The 19,332-nt window shown below is 45.7% G+C and overlaps 3 protein-coding genes across 5 annotated transcripts in view; 1 reads left to right on the forward strand and 2 right to left on the reverse strand.

The window, feature by feature from the left end:
• The window catches only part of LOC141085602 (galactoside alpha-(1,2)-fucosyltransferase 2-like), a 428,258-nt gene that overhangs the window by 241,783 nt on the left and 167,143 nt on the right, over positions 1 to 19,332 (reverse strand). The gene's annotated exons all lie outside the window — the stretch shown is intronic.
• LOC141085601 (uncharacterized) lies at positions 4,473 to 9,245 on the reverse strand. The gene is made up of 3 exons (XM_073571118.1): positions 6,696 to 9,245; positions 6,092 to 6,251; positions 4,473 to 5,981 (listed from the first exon to the last, which is right to left on the reverse strand). The coding sequence occupies exons 1-3, from the start codon at positions 6,739 to 6,741 to the stop codon at positions 4,601 to 4,603; spliced, it is 1,587 nt and encodes a 528-aa protein (XP_073427219.1). The 5' UTR covers positions 6,742 to 9,245; the 3' UTR covers positions 4,473 to 4,600.
• Positions 10,379 to 11,586, forward strand: LOC141085019 (uncharacterized). Its single transcript, XM_073569943.1, has 2 exons — positions 10,379 to 10,630; positions 10,743 to 11,586. The coding sequence occupies exons 1-2, from the start codon at positions 10,413 to 10,415 to the stop codon at positions 11,584 to 11,586; spliced, it is 1,062 nt and encodes a 353-aa protein (XP_073426044.1). The 5' UTR covers positions 10,379 to 10,412.

The following is a 19,332-nucleotide window of genomic DNA, read 5'->3' on the forward strand; positions in this document are numbered from 1 at the left end:
GGGGGAGGGCAGACAAAAGGAGAATATCGTGTCCCCTCTGCCCAGGGGCAGAAACAGCAGTGGAGCAATCAGAGGAAAAGTATAGTAGAAACACGGCACCACTTCTGGATCTATCACCCACTCCTGGTTTTGACTTGCACATACTGATGTGAAATACTGACCGAATACTCAACATGTGAACGTGGCCTTAAACATACTGTAGACAAAGCAAACATCCTCACTTTAAAAAAAGGTGAAAAAAGTGTAAAGAACACCAGAAAACAAACTGAAAAACAGGTGTTTTGAATGCAACATTTTTACTGCCAATAGAACAGGTTTTGGCTACTGAAAAAAATGCATGTGAACTTAGCTATAGCGTTTCAGAGTAAGACTGTGGTGTTACATAGGACTGCAGGTGACATCTACTATATTATCTGTTCTCAGAGAGTTATCACTGCTATCTCTGGTGTTACATAGGATGAGGTCACAGTCATGTGACTGGTCACGTGAGACCGTAGGGCTTCTGTTCTGGAATGTGCTGTGCATAGAGAGAATTGTATGGCGATCGGTACACAGTCCCTTCTGAAATGACAGGTGGGCGTGGCGGCTGATTTGCAGTGCGGGAAAACTACAATCCCGCAGGTGGAAGTGTCAAAATTGGGACTGTCCCACTGGATCCAGTATGGTTGGGAGCCCTGCTGTGTTGTCTGCAGTGTTAAAATAAATTAAGAGGGGGTTGGGGGACAATTCTTTGTCTTTGGGGCTTGGGCCCCCCAATCTCTTCTGAGCCTAGCAACGCTCCTGTGTTATGCTAATAGTGGCAGAGCCGTTGGCCGATATAAGGCCCCTGAATATGGGGGCCACAGTGTCAGCACTGGCTCCAGGACCCTCTGCCAACTGTTCATGTAATATAACCTAAATGTATGATTTTACAATGTTAGCATTTGGGGCCCCACTTTAAACTTTTACCTAGGGCCCAACTTTGTCTAAAACCGGCCCTGCTCAAGAGCCCAGTGTAAGGATTATGTACGAATTGTTTAGGACAAAGCCATAGAGCCTCCAAGCCTGCCTGACAAAACTGGTGGCACATAGAGCATCAGATGGCGCATGGCATGATTATTTTTCTGTTTAGATTTATAAAAAAAATGCATGTATGCCTCAGTATAAAAATAATTCTGCACTCCTCAACATTGAAAGAAGGTAAAGTCATGCACTCAAGGCTTCAAAGCATTGCAACAATTGATATGTTATTAATATGCACATAATGAAAAAATGGAAGCGTTTTCAAAATATCTCGATTTATTCAGTATCGAATATGAGCGCCACATGGAGAAATCCGTGCAATTATAGCCTCAGCTGCCATCAATGAGGTTATTCAAACCTTTAACCCGAAGGTGGTTTGCATGTTAATGATTGGGCCAATTTTCACAATTCTGACCAGTGTCACTTTATGAGGTAATAACTCTAAAACGCTTCAACGGATCCTGGTGATTCTGAGAATGTTTTCTCAGTACATATTGTACTTCATGTTAGTGGTAAAACTTATTTGATTTGATTTGCGTTTATTTGTAAAAAAATGGAAATTTGGCAAAAATGTTGAAAATTTTGCAATTTTCTAATTTTGAAGTTTCATGCCCTTAAATAGCAGAAATCTGTCAGACAAAATACTTAATAAATGAGGCTAATTTCACACTTGTTTTTTTTCCAGCGCGTTTTTAGCTCAAAAAAAGCATAGAAAAAACGCATACAAATGCATACAAACGCTGCGTTTTTTTTAAGCATTTTTATGCGCATGCAGGAAAAAAACGCAGCGTTTTTGTGCGTTTGTATGCGTTTTTTGTGCGTTTGCGTTTTTTTACAGATTTTTGGACAACCCCCCAAAAAAGAAAAAAAAAACATTCAACAACACACAAGACCAATGGGACTTCATTGTGGGTGTGGTATGTTAATATATAAACCCTGTCTACAGTATTCTTCACATTTGCTTGATTCTTCTCGTGACCATGGATCTGCGCTGGAAGAGTTTTCACTTCAACTTGGATTTGGACATCGCGATGGCTCAGGCGTATGCAGTTGCTTGCCATGAACAAAGGAAGAGAGAGAGGCAGCGAAGACGGCAGCGGCGGCGTATGTGGATACATCCGATTGTTGAACTCCGGGAGAGCCGTGGGGCATACCACACCCTCTACAGCGAGCTCCAGGCAAACCCGGAGAAATTTACAGATTATATCCGGATGTCCCAAGAAAGTTTCAGGGATTTGCTTGCTCGTGTCCAACAATCCATCCGGAGACAGGACACACAGCTCCGTCGTGCGATTCCTCCTGAGGAACGGCTACTGGTGACATTACGGTACGTAATATTTAAAAACCAAGGGGTGCGGTCTGATTGCTTTTTTTTTTAAATTTCATATTCAAAACCTTGGGTAATTAGTTTTCGTGAATGTACTAATATTTTATTTTATAGTTTTTTAAAATAATATACATAAATATTAATTTAACTTCTTTCTCTGTTCACAGATTCCTGGCAACTGGAGAAACCCTATCTTCACTACACTTCCAGTACCGTATTGGAATCTCTACCTTGTCTGGAATTGTTGCGGACACCTGCCGGGCTCTCTGGAATGTTCTTTGTCCAGAATTTATGCCCCTGCCCACCGCTGAAAAGTGGATGGAAATTGCTGACAAATTCTGGACAGTATGCAATTTCCCCAACTGTTTGGGAGCTATTGATGGTAAACACATGCGGATCATCAAACCCAAAAGAACGGGATCTGAGTACTATAATTACAAAAAGTACTTTTCAATAGTACTCATGGCCATTGCGGATGCCGGATGTATGTTTGTAGCAGTGGACATTGGAGCATTTGGCCGTGGTAATGACTCACAGGCTTTTAAAAACTCAGACATGGGCCGGAGGTTGTATGGCAACCAATTTAATTTCCCTATGCCATGGCCTCTTTCTCACACCGAAGCTCCGCCACTGCCCTTTGTAATGGTTGGCGATGAGGCTTTTCAAATGTGCGGAAACTTACTGAAACCCTACTCCAGCCGGGACTTGGACCACACCAAAAAAATATTTAATTACAGGCTGACCAGGGCCAGAAGAACTGTCGAGTGTGCTTTTGGGATTCTTGTCTCCAGATGGCGAATTCTCGGCACGGCCATTAATCTTAAACTTGAAACAGTCGATGAGGTGGTGAAGGCCTGTGTGGTTCTACATAACTTTGTGATGGCTAAAGAGCACCCGACCTTTGAACTGGACGATGATGCTCCTAACCCATTGCCTGAATTCACTCAGCACACTCTCAGGTCATCCGTTGAAGTTGGCCAAATGAGGGACCAATTTGCGGCCTACTTTATTTCTGATGTAGGACGGGTGCACTGGCAAGATGAAATGGTGTAATGTTTTTGTTTGTTTATGTTAATAAAAAAACTTATTTGATACCATTACTGAGTGCACTATATTTTTTAAACTCCAATTAAATAAAAAACTTCCCATGTATAAACTGTGAAGTTTTTGATGTTCACACACCTGGGCAGGTAAATACACATATGAGTTAAAATGCAGCATTGCTAGTCTGCGTGAAATATATTGGAACGTAAGCAAAGCTGCATGTTAAATCTGATGCGTATTAACCAGTCCATGAATCAGGAAACCAATTTTTTTCAAGAGAAAATTGTCCAACTAGTTAAAAAGTGTGTGATTTTTTCAAAACCCAACCCCAATGAAAGTCAATGGGGAATACAAGTCAGCATTGAGTGGATGAATGTAATCAGCTCAATTCCAACTTTTATTTTGGTAAAACTCGAGTTATTACACTAGGCCTTGGTATGACTATACTAGGCCGTGGTATTTCACATATGAGTATACTAGGCCTTGGGCCTACTAGTATAGTCATATGTGAAATACCACGGCCTAGTATAGTCATACCAAGGCCTGCTGTAATAACTCGATTTTTACAAACTAGGATCTTGTTTCACGAAAAACAAACTGGTGAAACTAAAAAAATTGAAACTATAAAAATTGAAACATTTTTTAAGAAAGAAACTTATTTTTTTAAACAAGTTTCAACAGTTTGTTTTTCATGAAACCAGATCCTAGTTGGTAAAACTAGAGTTATTACACTAGGCCTTGGTATGACTATACTAGGCCGTGGTATTTCACATATGAGTATACTAGGCCTTGGGCCTACTAGTATAGTCATATGTGAAATACCACGGCCTAGTATAGTCATACCAAGGCCTGCTGTAATAACTCGATGTTTACAAACTAGGATCTTGTTTCACGAAAAACAAACTGGTGAAACTTGACTGAAAAAATTGAAACTATAAAAATTGAAACATTTTTTAAGAAAGAAACTTATTTTTTTAAACAAGTTTCAACAGTTTGTTTTTCATGAAACCAGATCCTAGTTGGTAAAACTCGAGTTATTACACTAGGCCTTGGTATGACTATACTAGGCCGTGGTATTTCACATATGACTATACTAGGCCTTGGGTTGGTTTTTAACATGTATTTACCCATCAGTGTGTGTGAGCGGCGCAAACAACATTAATCAAACTTTGTAATGGTGAACCACAAATGTAAATTTATTTTTAACCACAAAAATAAACAAAAAAATTATTTTTTTCGGCGTTTGGGGGCAGATGGTTTCAATTTGGGGGTGTGCAGGGAATATGCAACACTTGCAGTTGAAGACGGTGTTTGAGGGGAAGGGGCAACAAAACTTGTGGGGGAAGGTAGTCCAGTTAAGGGAATTAAACTAGGAACACTTGGAGGAGAGGAAATCTGTTCAGGTACGTTTGTTGTAATGGCATGTCGCCGTAGGCTTGTGTGCCTGGACCGACTTTGGCCCAATGCCCGCCTTGAGTGATTTCGCCTTGAACTTGTGGCAAATATTGAGTGTAGGTCCCCCGTCTGCTGGGGTGGCTGCTGCTGCTGCTGAGGTGGCGGCTGCTGCTGCTGCTGAGGTGGCTGCTGCTGCTGCTGAGGTGGCTGCTGCTGCTGAGGTGGCTGCTGCTGCTGCTGAGGTGGCTGCTGCTGCTGCTGAGGTGGCTGCTGCTGAGGTGGCTGCTGCTGCTGCTGAGGTGGCTGCTGCTGCTGAGGTGGCTGCTGCTGCTGCTCTTGGTTGGCAGTGCTCGTCCTTGCAGGAGGACTGGTGGCGGCAGTGATGGTCCAGGTTTGCGGAGTGGTGGTGGCAGGGCTACTACATGTTGTTGTAGCGGCAGGGCTGTTCCATGTTTGCCTAGTGGTGGCTGAGCTCCACGCATGCATGGGAGTGGCGGTGGTGCTCCAGACAGGAGCAGCGCTTGCCATGGTGGTGTCGGTGAAGTGACCAGCTGCACTCAGACTTGTGGTGGTGTAACGGTGGGTGTCCTGGCTTTGAATAGAGGTGTCCGTGCAGTGGTATGCAGCACAAGTCGGTAGTGAGGTGAAGCGAGTCAATGGTGGAACAGGTGGAAATGACACCACTGACTGCTGACCGTACCGATTATGCTGCATAGCCTGCAAGAAAGCATTGTTGCAGGCCTGCAGCACATTCAGCTGTTGCTCAGGACTAAGGTGTTCCGCCATGCCCTTTTCAATCTTACTAAAAAAATGGTGTGCTGGTCTGTTGAGGTCGGCCTCCAGACGGTCAAGGCGCTGTTCTACAAAATTGAAGCGGTGTTCAAAGTGGTTAAAACCACGTTCCATGAGTGCAAAGCCGCTTTCAACTCTGTCAGACAGCGACTTCAGGCTGGAATTAAAGGCCTCGCTCAAATGCATAAACTCGGGCAAGACATTCCTGTCCAAGGCCCTCTGCCGCTGGCGGGTAGTGCCCGCATAACCAGTGGCAGAGACCTGGGACAGGGGAACACCTGATGGCCCAGCTTCCTGGTCACCAGCTGTGTGTGTGGCTGACCTGCAAGGTGCTTCATGGCTGTCGGATGGCTGGGACGGGTCAGAGGACGTACGAGGAAGGACCGCTCTAGGGTCAGGTTGCAGGGTGCTGCTACAGGTGCTGTGGAAGAAAGGAAAATCATTACTACCATGCCTTTACAAGAAGCATCAGCTGTGGATTAGAAAAACACAGATTAATAAAACTAAAAACCCAAAATTTATAATACTTACGATCTCGTGGCAGGGACCGGTCTTAGGAACTGCAACGCGTGATAGTGACGGTATCTAGTTCTGGTCCTTGACGCAGATCCACTGCGAACCTGGCCCTCAGCATGAACATCACTGTTGAAGCGGTCCTTGATCGAACGCCAACGTGTTCGGACTTTGTCCACTGTTGGGAAAAAAAAAACAGTGCCATCAAGGACAACAGTCACTGCGGCACAATACAGCAATACAATACTCAAAGCAGTCACTGTAGAGCCCGATGACACTGTTGGGTTTCCTGCTAGAATATACCTAGCACGAAACCCAACAGTGCCATCAAGGACAACAGTCACTGCGGCACAATACAGCAATACAATACTCAAAGCAGTCACTGTAGAGCCCGATGACACTGTTGGGTTTCCTGCTAGAATATACCTAGCACGAAACCCAACAGTGCCATCAAGGACAACAGTCACTGCGGCACAATACAGCAATACAATACTCAAAGCAGTCACTGTAGAGCCCGATGACACTGTTGGGTTTCCTGCTAGAATATACCTAGCACGAAACCCAACAGTGCCGTCAAGGACAACAGTCACTGCGGCACAATACAGAGCAGGGAAATACTCACTAAACGCCTTTTTGGAGGATGCTGTGGCGCTGTCCCAGCCATCCATCAACGCTGCGGCCACCTCATTCCATAGCCGCCGGGTCACCACATTGTCCTTGTACAGCCGGTCACGGCTGTCCCACAACGGCGCACGCTCCTGGACCAGGCTGATGAGCTGCTCATTATCCAGGTAGACGTCTTCATCCCGTTGTGGAACCTAGACAAAACACATTCATTAGAATAATCAAATTTAAATTGAATAAAAAGTTACAAAAAAAAGAAACATAAAAAAGAGTAAAAATAGAAGATAAAAAATAAAGAACATTACAAATCATTTGATACATACATTCCGTATCACCACCGGGACTTGGCTTCGCTGCTCCTGCTCTTCGCCCTCACTAGTCCCATTCGCAGAAGATGATGATGATGTCTTAAAAAAGTTGAAAAAAACGTAAGAGATTTGGAGTAGCAGCAGATATACTTACCAGATGCACGAAAATAATCACCTCACGGTCTGCTTGCGCCAATTCCTGCCGCGATGGGGAATATTCTGATTCTGAAGACATACTGCATGTAAAAATAATAAAAATCATTAGTACATACATAATTTAAAAGGACAGGCATATGATGTAATAATACTCACATTCTTGACGCTGATAGAAGATGGGTTCCTTGGTGACTGTCTCTCTCCAATCTGTCAGTGTAGTAGTGGCAGAGTTTTGGCAGGCACCTCCTTTATATAGACTTTTTTTTTTTTTACTTTAGAATTTTCTAACTAGTACAACTAGTGGACACCACCAAAAAAACGCAGCGCTAAAAAAAGCATACATGTGCATGCCAGTGCGCACGTATGCGCATCCATAGGCCATAATGGCCATTTTTAGCGCAAAACGTGCGCATACGTGCGCATGCGCTTTTTTGCAGAGCTTGGGCAGACCAAAAAATGCAACATGTAGCGTCTGTAAAATACAAACGCACACCCCAAAAAAACGCAGCGCATGAAAAACGCATACGTGCGCATGCCAGCGCGCACGTATGCGCACCCATGTTAAATATAGGGGAAAAAACGCATGCGCACGTATGCGTTTTTTTCAAGCGCAAAAAAACGCAAATGTGAAACCAGCCTAACACTTCCCACATGTCTACTTTACATCAGCACAATTTTGGAACCAACTTTTTTTTGTTAGGAAGTTATAAGGAATAAAAGTTGACCAGCGATTTCTCATTTTTACAACAAAATTTACAAAACCATTTTTTAGGGACCACATCACATTTGAAGTCCCTTTGAGGGGTCAATATGATAGAAAATACAAAAAGTGGCAGCATTCTAAAAACTGCACCCCTCAAGGTGCTCAAAACCACATTATTAACCCTTCAGGTGCTTCACAGGATTTATTGAAATGTGGGAAAAAAATAAAAAAATGAATATTTAACTTTTCACAAAACAAAATTACTTCAGATCCAATTTTTTTTTAAAAGGGTAACAGGAAAAAATAGACCCCAATATTTGTTTTGTAATTTCTCCTGAGCATGCAGATACCCCATATGAGGGAGAAAAATACTGTTTGAGCACACGGCAGAGCTCGGAAGGGAAGGAGTGCCATTTGACTTTTTGAATGCAAACATTTGCTGGAACAACTCTGGCGGACACCATATCGCACACAGACCATGGGGCAGAGTACCCCCTAAGAATCATCTTACCAATTTCATCACAGACCATGGGGCAGAGTAACCGTACATTAGCAGATTACAAATTTCACTCACAGACCATGGAGCAGAGTGCCCCCTCAGAAGCAGCTTACTAATTTAACCCAAAGAACATGATCCAGAGAACCCCCCCAGCTCCAAAATGTCTGCTCGAGTAGCATATGTTCCAAATGCCGCCGATGAAGAGCTTATAGTATGATCTTGAATTGAGCAGGCTGTCTGCAGCGAGGCTTGCCACCGGCAGACCAGTTAAAAATTGCACCCACAGAGCCCCCACAGAAGCTGATAACAAATTTCACACCTAGACAATGACACAGTACCCCTACAGGCAGGGTTCTAGAGTATACACAGCGACTTTTGGCAAACTACTCCCACAGATATGGGTTCAAGAAAACATGCAGCTCCTTTTGGCACAGTACTATAACAGACATGGTTTCTTAAGGCCTCTTTCACACATCAGGTTTTCGCCGTCAGGCGCGATCCGGCGCTTTTGACAGAAACCGGATCCGGCGAAATGCAATGCCGGATCCGGTTTCCCCCCCATTGACTTGCATTTGCGCCGGATCGCGCCGGATGGCCATGCGTTTCATCCGGTTTTCGCCGGATCCGGCAATGTTTCGCGATCCGGCGTCTGGAAAAAAACGGCTACTGTAACGTTTTTTGTCTCCGGCGAAAAAGCCGGACACGCCGGATCCGGCACGTCCGGCTTTTTCACACAATGAAAGCCTATGAGCGCCGCAATGCGCCTGATCCGGCGAAAGCCGGATCCGGTGGCCGGATCCGGTTTTTTTGGTCTGAGCATGCTCAGTAGCTCTGCCCACAAGACATATATAAAAGCAAGACAGTGGGACCCACAGCCACACCCAACATGCCACCCAAGAAAGCAACCAAGCGCAGCAGGAGAAGGCAGGAGACCACTGCAGCACCATCAGCACCACCACCACCCCAAATGGAGCAGCAAATGGAACATGCTGAGGAGGGGAGGCCAGCAGCAGATGAGAGACGGTAATTATCAAATCCCCCATTCCTCCAAACTAGGGCTATTGAATATCAAGATATTCATTGGCCCTTTGTTTCTCTTTATTCAACAGCCGCCCAATAGATGCAGCAGCAGCAGCAGCAGCAATGGCAGCAGCTGGAACACCACCCACAGGCATGGAGTGTGGCCACCAGGAAGACAGCACATCATCTTCTGGGAGCCCTCCCTCGCATCGTCAGCGTTTGACGGTAAGTTTTTATTTCCAAAATCCATCATCTCTGTAATATATGTGTATTCATTGCCTTTTATTTCAAAACAGGAATCACAAGATGAAGAGGAGCTCTCAGAAGAAGAAGGAAGGGGTGGACAGACACTTGGAGTGGGCTCACAATTGGTAAGTTTTTTGCATCAAACGCAGAAACACAACATCACACTACACACAACACATAGAAAACAATGTTCTGCAGACCACACACAGCAAACAAATGCCTACATCCAAAGACATAACACTTTTTGTTTTCTTCTCTAGTCTTCCCAATCTGGTGCTCGGCCAAGAGGTCCTCGCAGTGCCTCCCAGGGTCGTCGGCGACAGCAACGTGGCGGTCACCAGCGTGTAAGTATAAATATTTTTGCTTTGTTTTTTTGCACTTTTTATTTCATTTCTTTTGTGGAGGCTAATTATGTTATTTTTGTCTTTTTCTTTAACAGCCTTCACAGCGTGCTCCCGACTCTGACGGTGAGGATGGAGGACTCGATGTGGACCACCTCATCGATCTCGTCAGAGAAAGGGAGCCGCTCTGGAATATGGCTGACCGCCGCCACGCTGACCTTATCGTTACCCGACGACTCTGGGAGGAAATCTGTTCGCTCCTTGTGGGCTGCTGGGAGGACCTCGATGTTCGGGCCCAGATTAAAGAGCGTAAGTATATACAGTACCGGTTGCTTGATGTAAACCAGTGTTTCCCGAACTCCAGTCCTCGTGGTCCCCACGGATCATGTGTTCAGGATTTCTATTTACTATGGAAATCCTGAAAACATGACCCCTGGGGACCATGAGGACTGGAGTTTGTGAAACACTGATGTTGTATACTAACCACTCCTTTCTCGTTTCAGGGAACAGAATTGTGAATCGGTGGCGGTCTGTGAGGGATCGTTTCAAGAAGGAGTTCAATAAAGAGATGCGGGCCCCGAGTGGATCTGGAGGACGCAGGAGCAAGTACAAGTACACACAAGCCCTGTCGTTCCTCCGGGAAACAATGGTCACTAGAAGGTAAATATTACACACCACATGTGAAAAAAAATGTTAGATGTAACTTTTTTTTTTCAGCCAGGGCCATACCATGTCAGTATTTTAATTGTTTTTTTTTCTCTTTATTCCACAGCACGGTGAGCAGCACTCGGGAGCCTGCACGATTGGACCCTTCTGAGGCGATCCCTGAGGAGACCGGCACCGAGGGACACTTCGACCGCCCCGGTACATCTGCACCTTCCCAGCCTTCCCACACATTCGACCCATCTGTTCCATCCACCAGCACAGGAGCATCGTGGCCGCCTACATTACATGAAGCTGCTGGTGAGGAGTTCGCTTTCCCTTTACCCCACCCTTCTGCCCCTGCCACCTCTAGTACACCTGCGGGTACTGGGCGGCAGCGGCAGAGGGGTCAGGAAAAGAGTTATGCGCCAGAGTTCTTGCATCTGAATGCATCTTTCCAGAACTGTCTAAAAGTCTTGTCAGAGCAAATCTCCGCAGACTTTCAGCAGATCAACTCCAGCATTCTGGAGGTGAAGACACTTCTGCAAACCATGCATTCAGAAGCAAGATCTTCGCCAAACCACACCTTTTTCAGGTCTGTTGTGGAGCGCATGGCAACACTATCTCCTACCCAGCAGATGCATGTAATGCATTCGTGCCACGGTGCTCTACAGCAGGTTACCTCCCAACCTCCACCTCCCACCACTGTAGTTCCTCCACCTGCACCCCCTCCAGCCACTTTCCATCCTCCCCCTCCTATTACATCTGCACCCCCTCCAGCCACTTTCCATCCTCCCCCTCCTATTACATACCAGCAACCTCACCAGTACCAGCAACCTTCCCAGTACCAGCAACCTCCCCAGTACCAGACATCTCCCCACTTCCAGCAACCTGCCCCGTACCAAACTCCTTCCCCGTACCAAACTCCTTCCCCGTACCAAACTCCTTCCCCATACAACTTTCCATCAACATAGAATCATAGAATCATAGAATCGTAGAGTTGGAAGGGACCTCCTGGGCCATCTGGTCCAACCCCCTGCTCAAAGCAGGATTCGCTAAATCATCCCAGTCAGATGTCTGTCCAGCCTCTGTTTGAAGACTTCCATTGAAGGAGAACTCACCACTTCTCGTGGCAGCCTGTTCCACTCATTGATCACTCTAACTGTCAAAAAGTTTTTTCTAATATCTAATCTGTGTCTCCTCCCATTCAGTTTCATCCCATTGCTTCTAGTCTTTCCTTGTGCAAATGAGAATAAAGTTGATCCTTCTACAATGTGACAGCCCTTTAGATATTTGTAGACAGCTATTAAGTCTCCTCTCAGTCTTCTCTTTTGCAAACTAAACATTCCCAAATCCTGCAACCTTTCCTCATAAGACAGGGTTTGCAGACTGGTCACCATTCTGGTCGCTCTTTTCTGAACTTGCTCCAGTTTGTTGATGTCTTTTTTAAAATGTGGTGCCCAAAACTGGACACAATATTCCAGATGAGGTCTGACCAAAGAGGAGTAGAGGGAAATAATGACTTCACGTGATCTAGACTGTATGCTTCTGTTAATACATCCTAGAATTGCATTTGCCTTTTTTGCTGCTGCATCACACTGTTGACTCATATTCAGTCTGTGATCTATTAGTATACCCAAGTCTTTTTCACATGTGCTGTCACTTAGCCCTATTCCTCCCATTCTATATATGCTTTTTCCATTTTTATTGCCCAGATGTAGTACTTTGCATTTCTCCCTGTTAAAAACCATTCTGTTAGTTGCTGCCCACTTCTCCAGTTTATTTAAATCTTTTTGAATCCTCTCTCTCTCTTTTCTAGTATTAGCTATCCCTCCTAGCTTTGTGTCATCAGCAAATTTAATCAGTTTACCCTCAATTCCTTCATCTAAATCGTTGATAAAGATGTTGAACAATACAGGGCCCAGGACAGAGCCCTGTGGTACCCCACTTGAGACATTCTTCCAACTGGATGTGCAGCCATTTACGACCACTCTTTGGGTCCGATCACTAAGCCAGTTATGAATCCACCTAACAGTTGCCTTGTCCATTCCATACTTAATCATTTTTTCAATAAGGATTGTATGAGAGACTTTGTCAAAAGCTTTGCTGAAGTCAAGATATACTATATCTACAGCATTTCCTTGATCCACCCAATCAGTGATACCGTCATAGAAGGAACATCATCTGCTCCTACAGTCCCTGCCCAAACCTCCACTCCACCGCCCACCACCTCTTCTGCCTCCCACATGTCCACCCATTCTGTAGCTTTTTCCACACCATCACCTCTAACTGTTCCTTCCCCACCACGATCCCAGTCCTCTCTCCACACTCCCATTGTCGAAGTGTCCCGCAGCCCCTCCAGCAGTATTTCCACCCCACACTACACCGAGTTATAATGTTTTTTTTGTAATAAAAATGCCCATTTGGTTGGTTTCAAACCTTTATTAAAAAAGTTTTTTTAACTTTAAAAACAGTTTACACAAAAAAAAATATTTTAAATAAAAGTTAAATTATTGTTTACACTGGTTGTCTGTCATTTCTTTCTGCGGCGAAATATGTTTAAAAAAAAGGTTAAATACAGGGTATTTAAAAGGTAAAAAGGTATTCAAAACCAGGTATATAACTGTGGGTAAATTTTAGCTTTTTGCCACAGTTGTGTTCCTGGTTGTGTTTGAAGCAAAGTATTTCACCTGAAAAGTTGTGTTTATTGTTGGTGATTTCCTAACAATGTACACAACTTTTGTTAAAAGGTGAAATACTTTGCATAAAACACAACCAGGTACACACCTGTGGCCTAAAGCTAAAAATAGTAAGACCATGACAAGATAGCCAACTTTGGTTGGCAAAGGTATATACTGTTGGTCCAGAAGGTACACAAGTTTGGTTAGGGCACAAATCTTTCACACTCTGTCATCCTGCCAGTGTACTCTGCCTTGAGGTGACATAAAGTATAGTGCAAAATTGTCCCTCATACTGAAACCGTCACAGAACTTCTAGTGGTAATATTTCCAATGACAACATCCATCTTCGCCAGTAACTTGCTCTTCTCTCCAACCTGCACTTTCTCCTCTACAACCTGTCAAAGAAGGGCTGTAGGAACATGCTATATATAGTTTTCCAGTAGCCAATCCCGTTCGGAAGGCCACAAGGGTCAATTTTAAAAACCAGATCCGGCGTAATCCGTCGAAAAACGGATAGAAAAACAGATGAACCGGATGAGACGGATCCGGTTTTGTCTGTCAAGAACAAGACGGATCCGGCAGAAAACCGGATCCGGCACATCAGGTTTTACAAAACATTTGCCGGATCCGGCATTCCGGCACGACGCCGGATCGCGCCTGACGCCGAAAACCTGATGTGTGAAAGTAGCCTTATAAGGCTCCCTGATAGCTGCATTGCTGTTTTCACACTGCTGTGCAAACTGCTTTATTAAAAGCAAAAATACTTTTCTTCCTCTTTTCTGCACCAAGGGTTCATTTTTCCACCCTTTTGTGTGTGCACTGTGCAGAAGTCCTGCTTATTGGGCTGCCTGCGTTCATACTTGGACTGAGAGCATCATTGACAGTGTCCTCAAATCTCTAGTGAGATCCAAAATCTCACCAATCCTATAGACACCCTCCACCTTGTCATACATCATCCAATTTCAGCCTGTTACATTGAGGTGTAATCTCTACTGGGCCAGAGACAATATTTCTTTATCCTCAAATCTATAGTGAGATTCAAAATCTCACCAATCCTATAGACACCTTCCACCTTGTCATACACCATGCAATTTCATCCTCTTACTTTGAGGTGTAATCTCTACTGGGCCAGAGACAATTGTTCAGCGTCCTAAAATCTATAGTGAGATTCAAATTCTCACCAATCCTATAGACACCCTCCACCTTGTCATTCACCATCCAATTTCAGCCTGTTACATTGAGGTACAGTCTCTACTGGGCCAGAGACAATAGTTCTGTGTTCTCAAATCTATAGTGAGATTCAAATTCTCACCAATAGTAGATACACCTTCTACCTTGTTTTACAGTACCATATAGCTGGTGTTATTTTGGGTACATTTTCACAAAAATGAGCAAGTATGGTGGAAGACGACATAGAAGTGGGCGGGGGTGGCCAACTGGTCCCGATGGTGGTGGTGGTGTTGCATCTGTTGGTAGTGGCAAAAGCACAATAGCACCTAAGGCAGGAGGAGTTGAGCCTGCGTCATCGTCTCTTTTCTGGGAGTAGGGAAACCACTTTTAAAGCGGGAGCTTCAGGAACAAGTTTTGGCTTACATTGCTGACACAGCCTCCAGCTCTCTCACCTCCTCTTCTGAAGTTTCAAAAAATAAAAGCACTGAGTCGTCATTGGAGGCTCCTGGTCAGGAACAACACCTTTCCTTGTGTCCTTCACCCCTACCAAAAATGAAGGATGTGGCAGGCCTCACTACCGATTACTCCATGGATCTCTTTTCACATACCATGACTGGGTTAGCAAGTCAAATTGTGAATTCCCCAGTCCAAGAAGAATCTGACATGGAGTGCACTGATGCACAGCCACTGCTAGACTTTTCTGCTGGTACATTCACTCAGATCACTACATTGTCCTCGCAGTGTACTGAGCCAGAATCTGACCCTGATGAAACACAGGTGCCCCTTCCCGCATACTATACCACCTTCCACAGTGACACAGAGGAAGGTGCACATGAGTTTGAAGAGGAGGTGATGGATGACCCAGTTGTTGACCCAGATTGGCATCCATTGGGGGAAGAGGGTGCCGCTGCCAATAGCTCAGAAAAGGAGGAGGAGGATCCGCAGCAGGCAACGACATCGCAATAGCTGTTATCTGGCATGACCGTAGCAGTCCAAAAACATGTTACAAAAACAAAAAGAGTTGCAGGACAGCTTGGCCAGACGGTCAAATTAGCACAGCGTGCAAGGTCTCAAAATGTCTTCCATAGTAGGAAGAGTGCAGTGTGGCACTTTTTTTTAACAAAATCTTAATGATCAGGCAAAAGTTATCGGTAAGAAGTGCGCAAAGACCTTTAGCCGAGGGAAAAATCTGAGAAATTTGAATGCCAGTTGCATGCTTAGACATTTAACCACCATGCACTTGCAAGCGTGGACGGACTACCAAACCTCACGTACCACATGTGCACCTGCTCCGAATGAAGGTAGTCAGCAACGGTACATCGCTTCCCCCATTGTAAGCCCACCGGTTAGCACACCACCAGCAGCAAATGTCGAGGTGTTGTCGCAAGGGCAAAGCAGTCATGGAATCACAATGTTATTGCTACGAAAGACTGAATCTAGGCCATCAGCAACACCACCAACACCATCACCATCACCAACCCTCTCTCAGTCCGCCATGTCCACCACTAGTTCCACCATATGCAGCTCTCTCTCGTTAGAGATGATGCCCTACTGGTTGGTTGAAAGCAAAGCTTTCCACGAGCTCGTGGCCTACGCAGTACCACACTATGACCTACCCAGTCGGCACTTCTTTTCATGAAAAGCCATCCCAGCCCTCCACGTGCATGTGAAAGACCACATTGTCCATGCACTCAAGCATTCAGTGAGTGGAAAGGAGCACCTCATAACAGATGCATGGTCCAGTAGGCATGGCCAGGGCCGTTACGTGTCCATCACTGCGCACTGGGTTAATGTGGTGGATGCAGGGTCCACAGGGGACAGCAGTGGTGGGACAGTGCTGCCTAGCCCACGGTATAGGAAACAGTTGGCTGTAGGCGTTCGACCCTCCTCCTCTAGAAGCGAAAGCTCGTCCACAGAGCGCAGTCGCACGAGCACTCCATCCGCAGCTGCCAGTGTTGCACACGAGGTGTCCCACTATCGAACAGCTAGTGGTAACCGTCAGCAGGCTGTGTTGAAGATGATGTGTTTGGGCGACAACAGACACACCGTGGAGGTACTGGCCGACTACTTGTAGCGACAAACTGAGTCATGGCTGGGCAGTCTACATCTTGAGGCAGGCAAGGTAGTTAGTGATAACGGCCAGAATTTTGTGGCAGCCATAGCCCATTCAAAACTCAGACACATACCTTGCCTGGCTCACACCTTGAACCTGGTGGTGCAGTGCTTCCTCAATAATTATCCGGAGTTAACACCCCTGCTCCATAAGGTGCAAAGACTGTGCTCGCACATCCGCCGGTCGCCCGTACACTCCAGTCGTATGCAGAAGCTGCAGCGATTGCTCCACCTTCCCAAGCACCGCATAACTATCGACGTTGCAACAAGGTGGAACTCCACCCTGCACATGGTTCAGAGGCTGTGCGAACAGAGGCAGGCTGTAATTCATTTGTGGGAGGATACATGGGCAGGCAGTTTGCAGGCAGATATGGAGTTGTCTGATGTGCAGTGGTCGAAGCTGAAAGACCTCTGTAAAGTCCTTCAGTGTTTTGAGGAATGCACACGGCTGGTAAGCACAGACGACGCCATCATAAACATGAGCATCACACTTATGCGTCTGCTCATGCAAACTTTGACACACATTAAGGAGCAGGCGTCTGCAGCCGAGGAGGAAGAGGAGGAGGGAAGCCTTGATGATAGTCAGCCATTTTCTGGTCAGGGAAGTCTCGTGGACGAGGTGGAGGAAGAAGAGGAAGAGGAGGAGGATGATGGGGATGATTATTTTGGGGAGGAGGATGCTTCTCAGGGGGCAAGAAAAAATGTTGGCGTGGCAAGGTCAGGTACAAGGTTTGTGCGTGACTGGAGGGATGTGGATTTGCCAGAAAGTGCTCCTCCACCCAGCACTCACAGTGCATCATTGACACCTGGAACATTGGCCCACATGTCTGATTATGCCTTGCAGATCCTAAAAAGGGACCCCCACATTGCCAAAATGATGAACGATTACGACTACTGGTTGGCCAGCATCCTGGATCCACGCTATAAAGGCAAATTCCAAAACATCATGCCACAGGAGAACCTAGAGCTAATATTGGCTAACAAACAAGCAACCCTGGTAAACCGTTTGAAGCATTCCCAGCACACAGCGGCGGCGATGTTTTTCCAACAAGCCGTAGGTGGCAACATGAAAGAGGTGTTCGTGGTGCACACAGCCGAAGTGGCGTTGGACACAGGGGTTTCATGACAATGTTGTGGAATGATTTTTCAAGTACCGCTCACACGACTGGTAATACTACATCGATCGAAAGTGACAGGAGACAGCAGTTGTCAACTATGGTAACAAACTTCTTCTCCCATATCGATGTTCTCCCTCACTGGTCATTCCTCTTTGACTATTGGGCCAGTAAACTTGACACCTGGCCTGAATTGGCACAATATGCCTTACAGGAGCTCGCTTGCCCTGCTGCTAGTGTGTTATCTGAATGAGTCTTCAGTGCTGCTGTTTCAATCCTGACAGAAAAAAGGACCCGTCTGTCGACCCAAAATGTTGATGATCTAGCCTTCATTAAAATGAACCATGCATGGGTTTCAAAGGATTTTGTCCCACCCTCCCCTGCTGACACGTAGGTTGCCAGAAAAATGGCTTGCTTTTGTCCTCCTCTTCCGCGGACTTCTCCAATTACTCCATTTGCAGCTGCTGAATGTCCAACATCAACATATGCCATTTTTCCACCTCCCTAACTGGGCTGCCTCCCCCCACAGGGCCGGGGTCACCACCTGGCACACGCACCCGTGCGAGTGCCGTTGCCCTGGACAGGTGGGTGGGCACACTGTTTGGCAACGGCACTGGCACAAGGTCCCTCATAGTAGAATCAAGTATCTCTGACGGTGGGGGTGCACACCCGCCGTCAGACACACCGGCGTACTATGAGGGGCCCTGTGCCAGTGCCGTTGCCAACGAGTGGGCCCCCCTGCTTGCTCAGGATCACAGCACTTGCAAAGTTGAAATACTTACCTCTCCCTGCTCCACCGCCATGACGTCTTCCACGTTTCCTGACAGTGACATTCTGGTCAGAGAGCGCGATGACATCACGCCTGTACGCCCTCTGCCTAAACAGTCCAAGTGCAGTGAGATGGAAGATGGGGACGACGAGGAGTCCAGACTAGTACAGGGATTCCCTAGCGAGGAGACTTATTTAATTGTTTTCAATGTTGGGACAGCTATTTTTGGGGAGCACTATACTCTGGAGAATGATATATGAGGCCCACCATACACTGGAGCATTCCAAAGGTGGACATCAGACACTGGAGCAGCATTTACAGGACCCATTATGCACTGAAGCATTTGAAATGGGGCTCATTATATATGGAGCATTATTTGGGCCCATAACACAGTGGAGCTTCATCCATGGGGGCCAACATATACTGTAGCATTATGTGGAGCTCATAATATACTGTTTCAAACATTATATGGGACCAGTGATTCTGTATGGGCCTCATTACTCTGTATAGTGCACTATGCAGTGGCCATAATACTGTATGGAGTAATATACTGTCCGTTTTGGAGCTATTGGAGAATTTAAAATGGATATCAGTCATGAGATGTAAGAAGTGAAGTATTTTTCATTGTACTATACCGGTATTTCTCTGCCGTATCAGAGGATCATGAATTGTGGCATGTGTTAAAGGAGCCCATTGACACTCTTTGGCCCTGGGCCCAGGAAAATCTGGAGCCAGTCCTACCCCCCCACAACTTTAGCCAAATAACCCCCAGTTGCCTAACTATTATTATAAAGTAAATTAAGGTTGACAAGCTTAAGTAATAAGAATTGATGTTTTTGGCATTAAAATGGGCACTGTAGGTGTGTTTCCTGT

The sequence above is a fragment of the Dendrobates tinctorius genome, unplaced genomic scaffold (genome assembly GCF_039654945.1).
Source record: "Dendrobates tinctorius isolate UK_male_01 unplaced genomic scaffold, ASM3965494v1 ptg000028l, whole genome shotgun sequence".
NCBI lineage: Eukaryota > Metazoa > Chordata > Amphibia > Anura > Dendrobatidae > Dendrobates > Dendrobates tinctorius.

What these genes read in the sequence shown, in the direction of transcription:
- LOC141085601 (XM_073571118.1), bottom strand. Translation starts at nt 6,741, where the DNA reads ATGGATGGCTGGGACAGCGCCACAGCATCCTCCAAAAAGGCGTTTA. An exon ending in ATCCTCCAAAAAGGCGTTTA is followed by an intron (nt 6,252 to 6,695) that starts GTGAGTATTTCC and finishes TTTTCCCAACAG; the next exon opens with TGGACAAAGTCCGAACACGT. An exon ending in CCGGTCCCTGCCACGAGATC is followed by an intron (nt 5,982 to 6,091) that starts GTAAGTATTATA and finishes TTTCTTCCACAG; the next exon opens with CACCTGTAGCAGCACCCTGC.
- LOC141085019 (XM_073569943.1), top strand. Translation starts at nt 10,413, where the DNA reads ATGAGGACTGGAGTTTGTGAAACACTGATGTTGTATACTAACCACTCC. An exon ending in GAAACAATGGTCACTAGAAG is followed by an intron (nt 10,631 to 10,742) that starts GTAAATATTACA and finishes TTTATTCCACAG; the next exon opens with CACGGTGAGCAGCACTCGGG.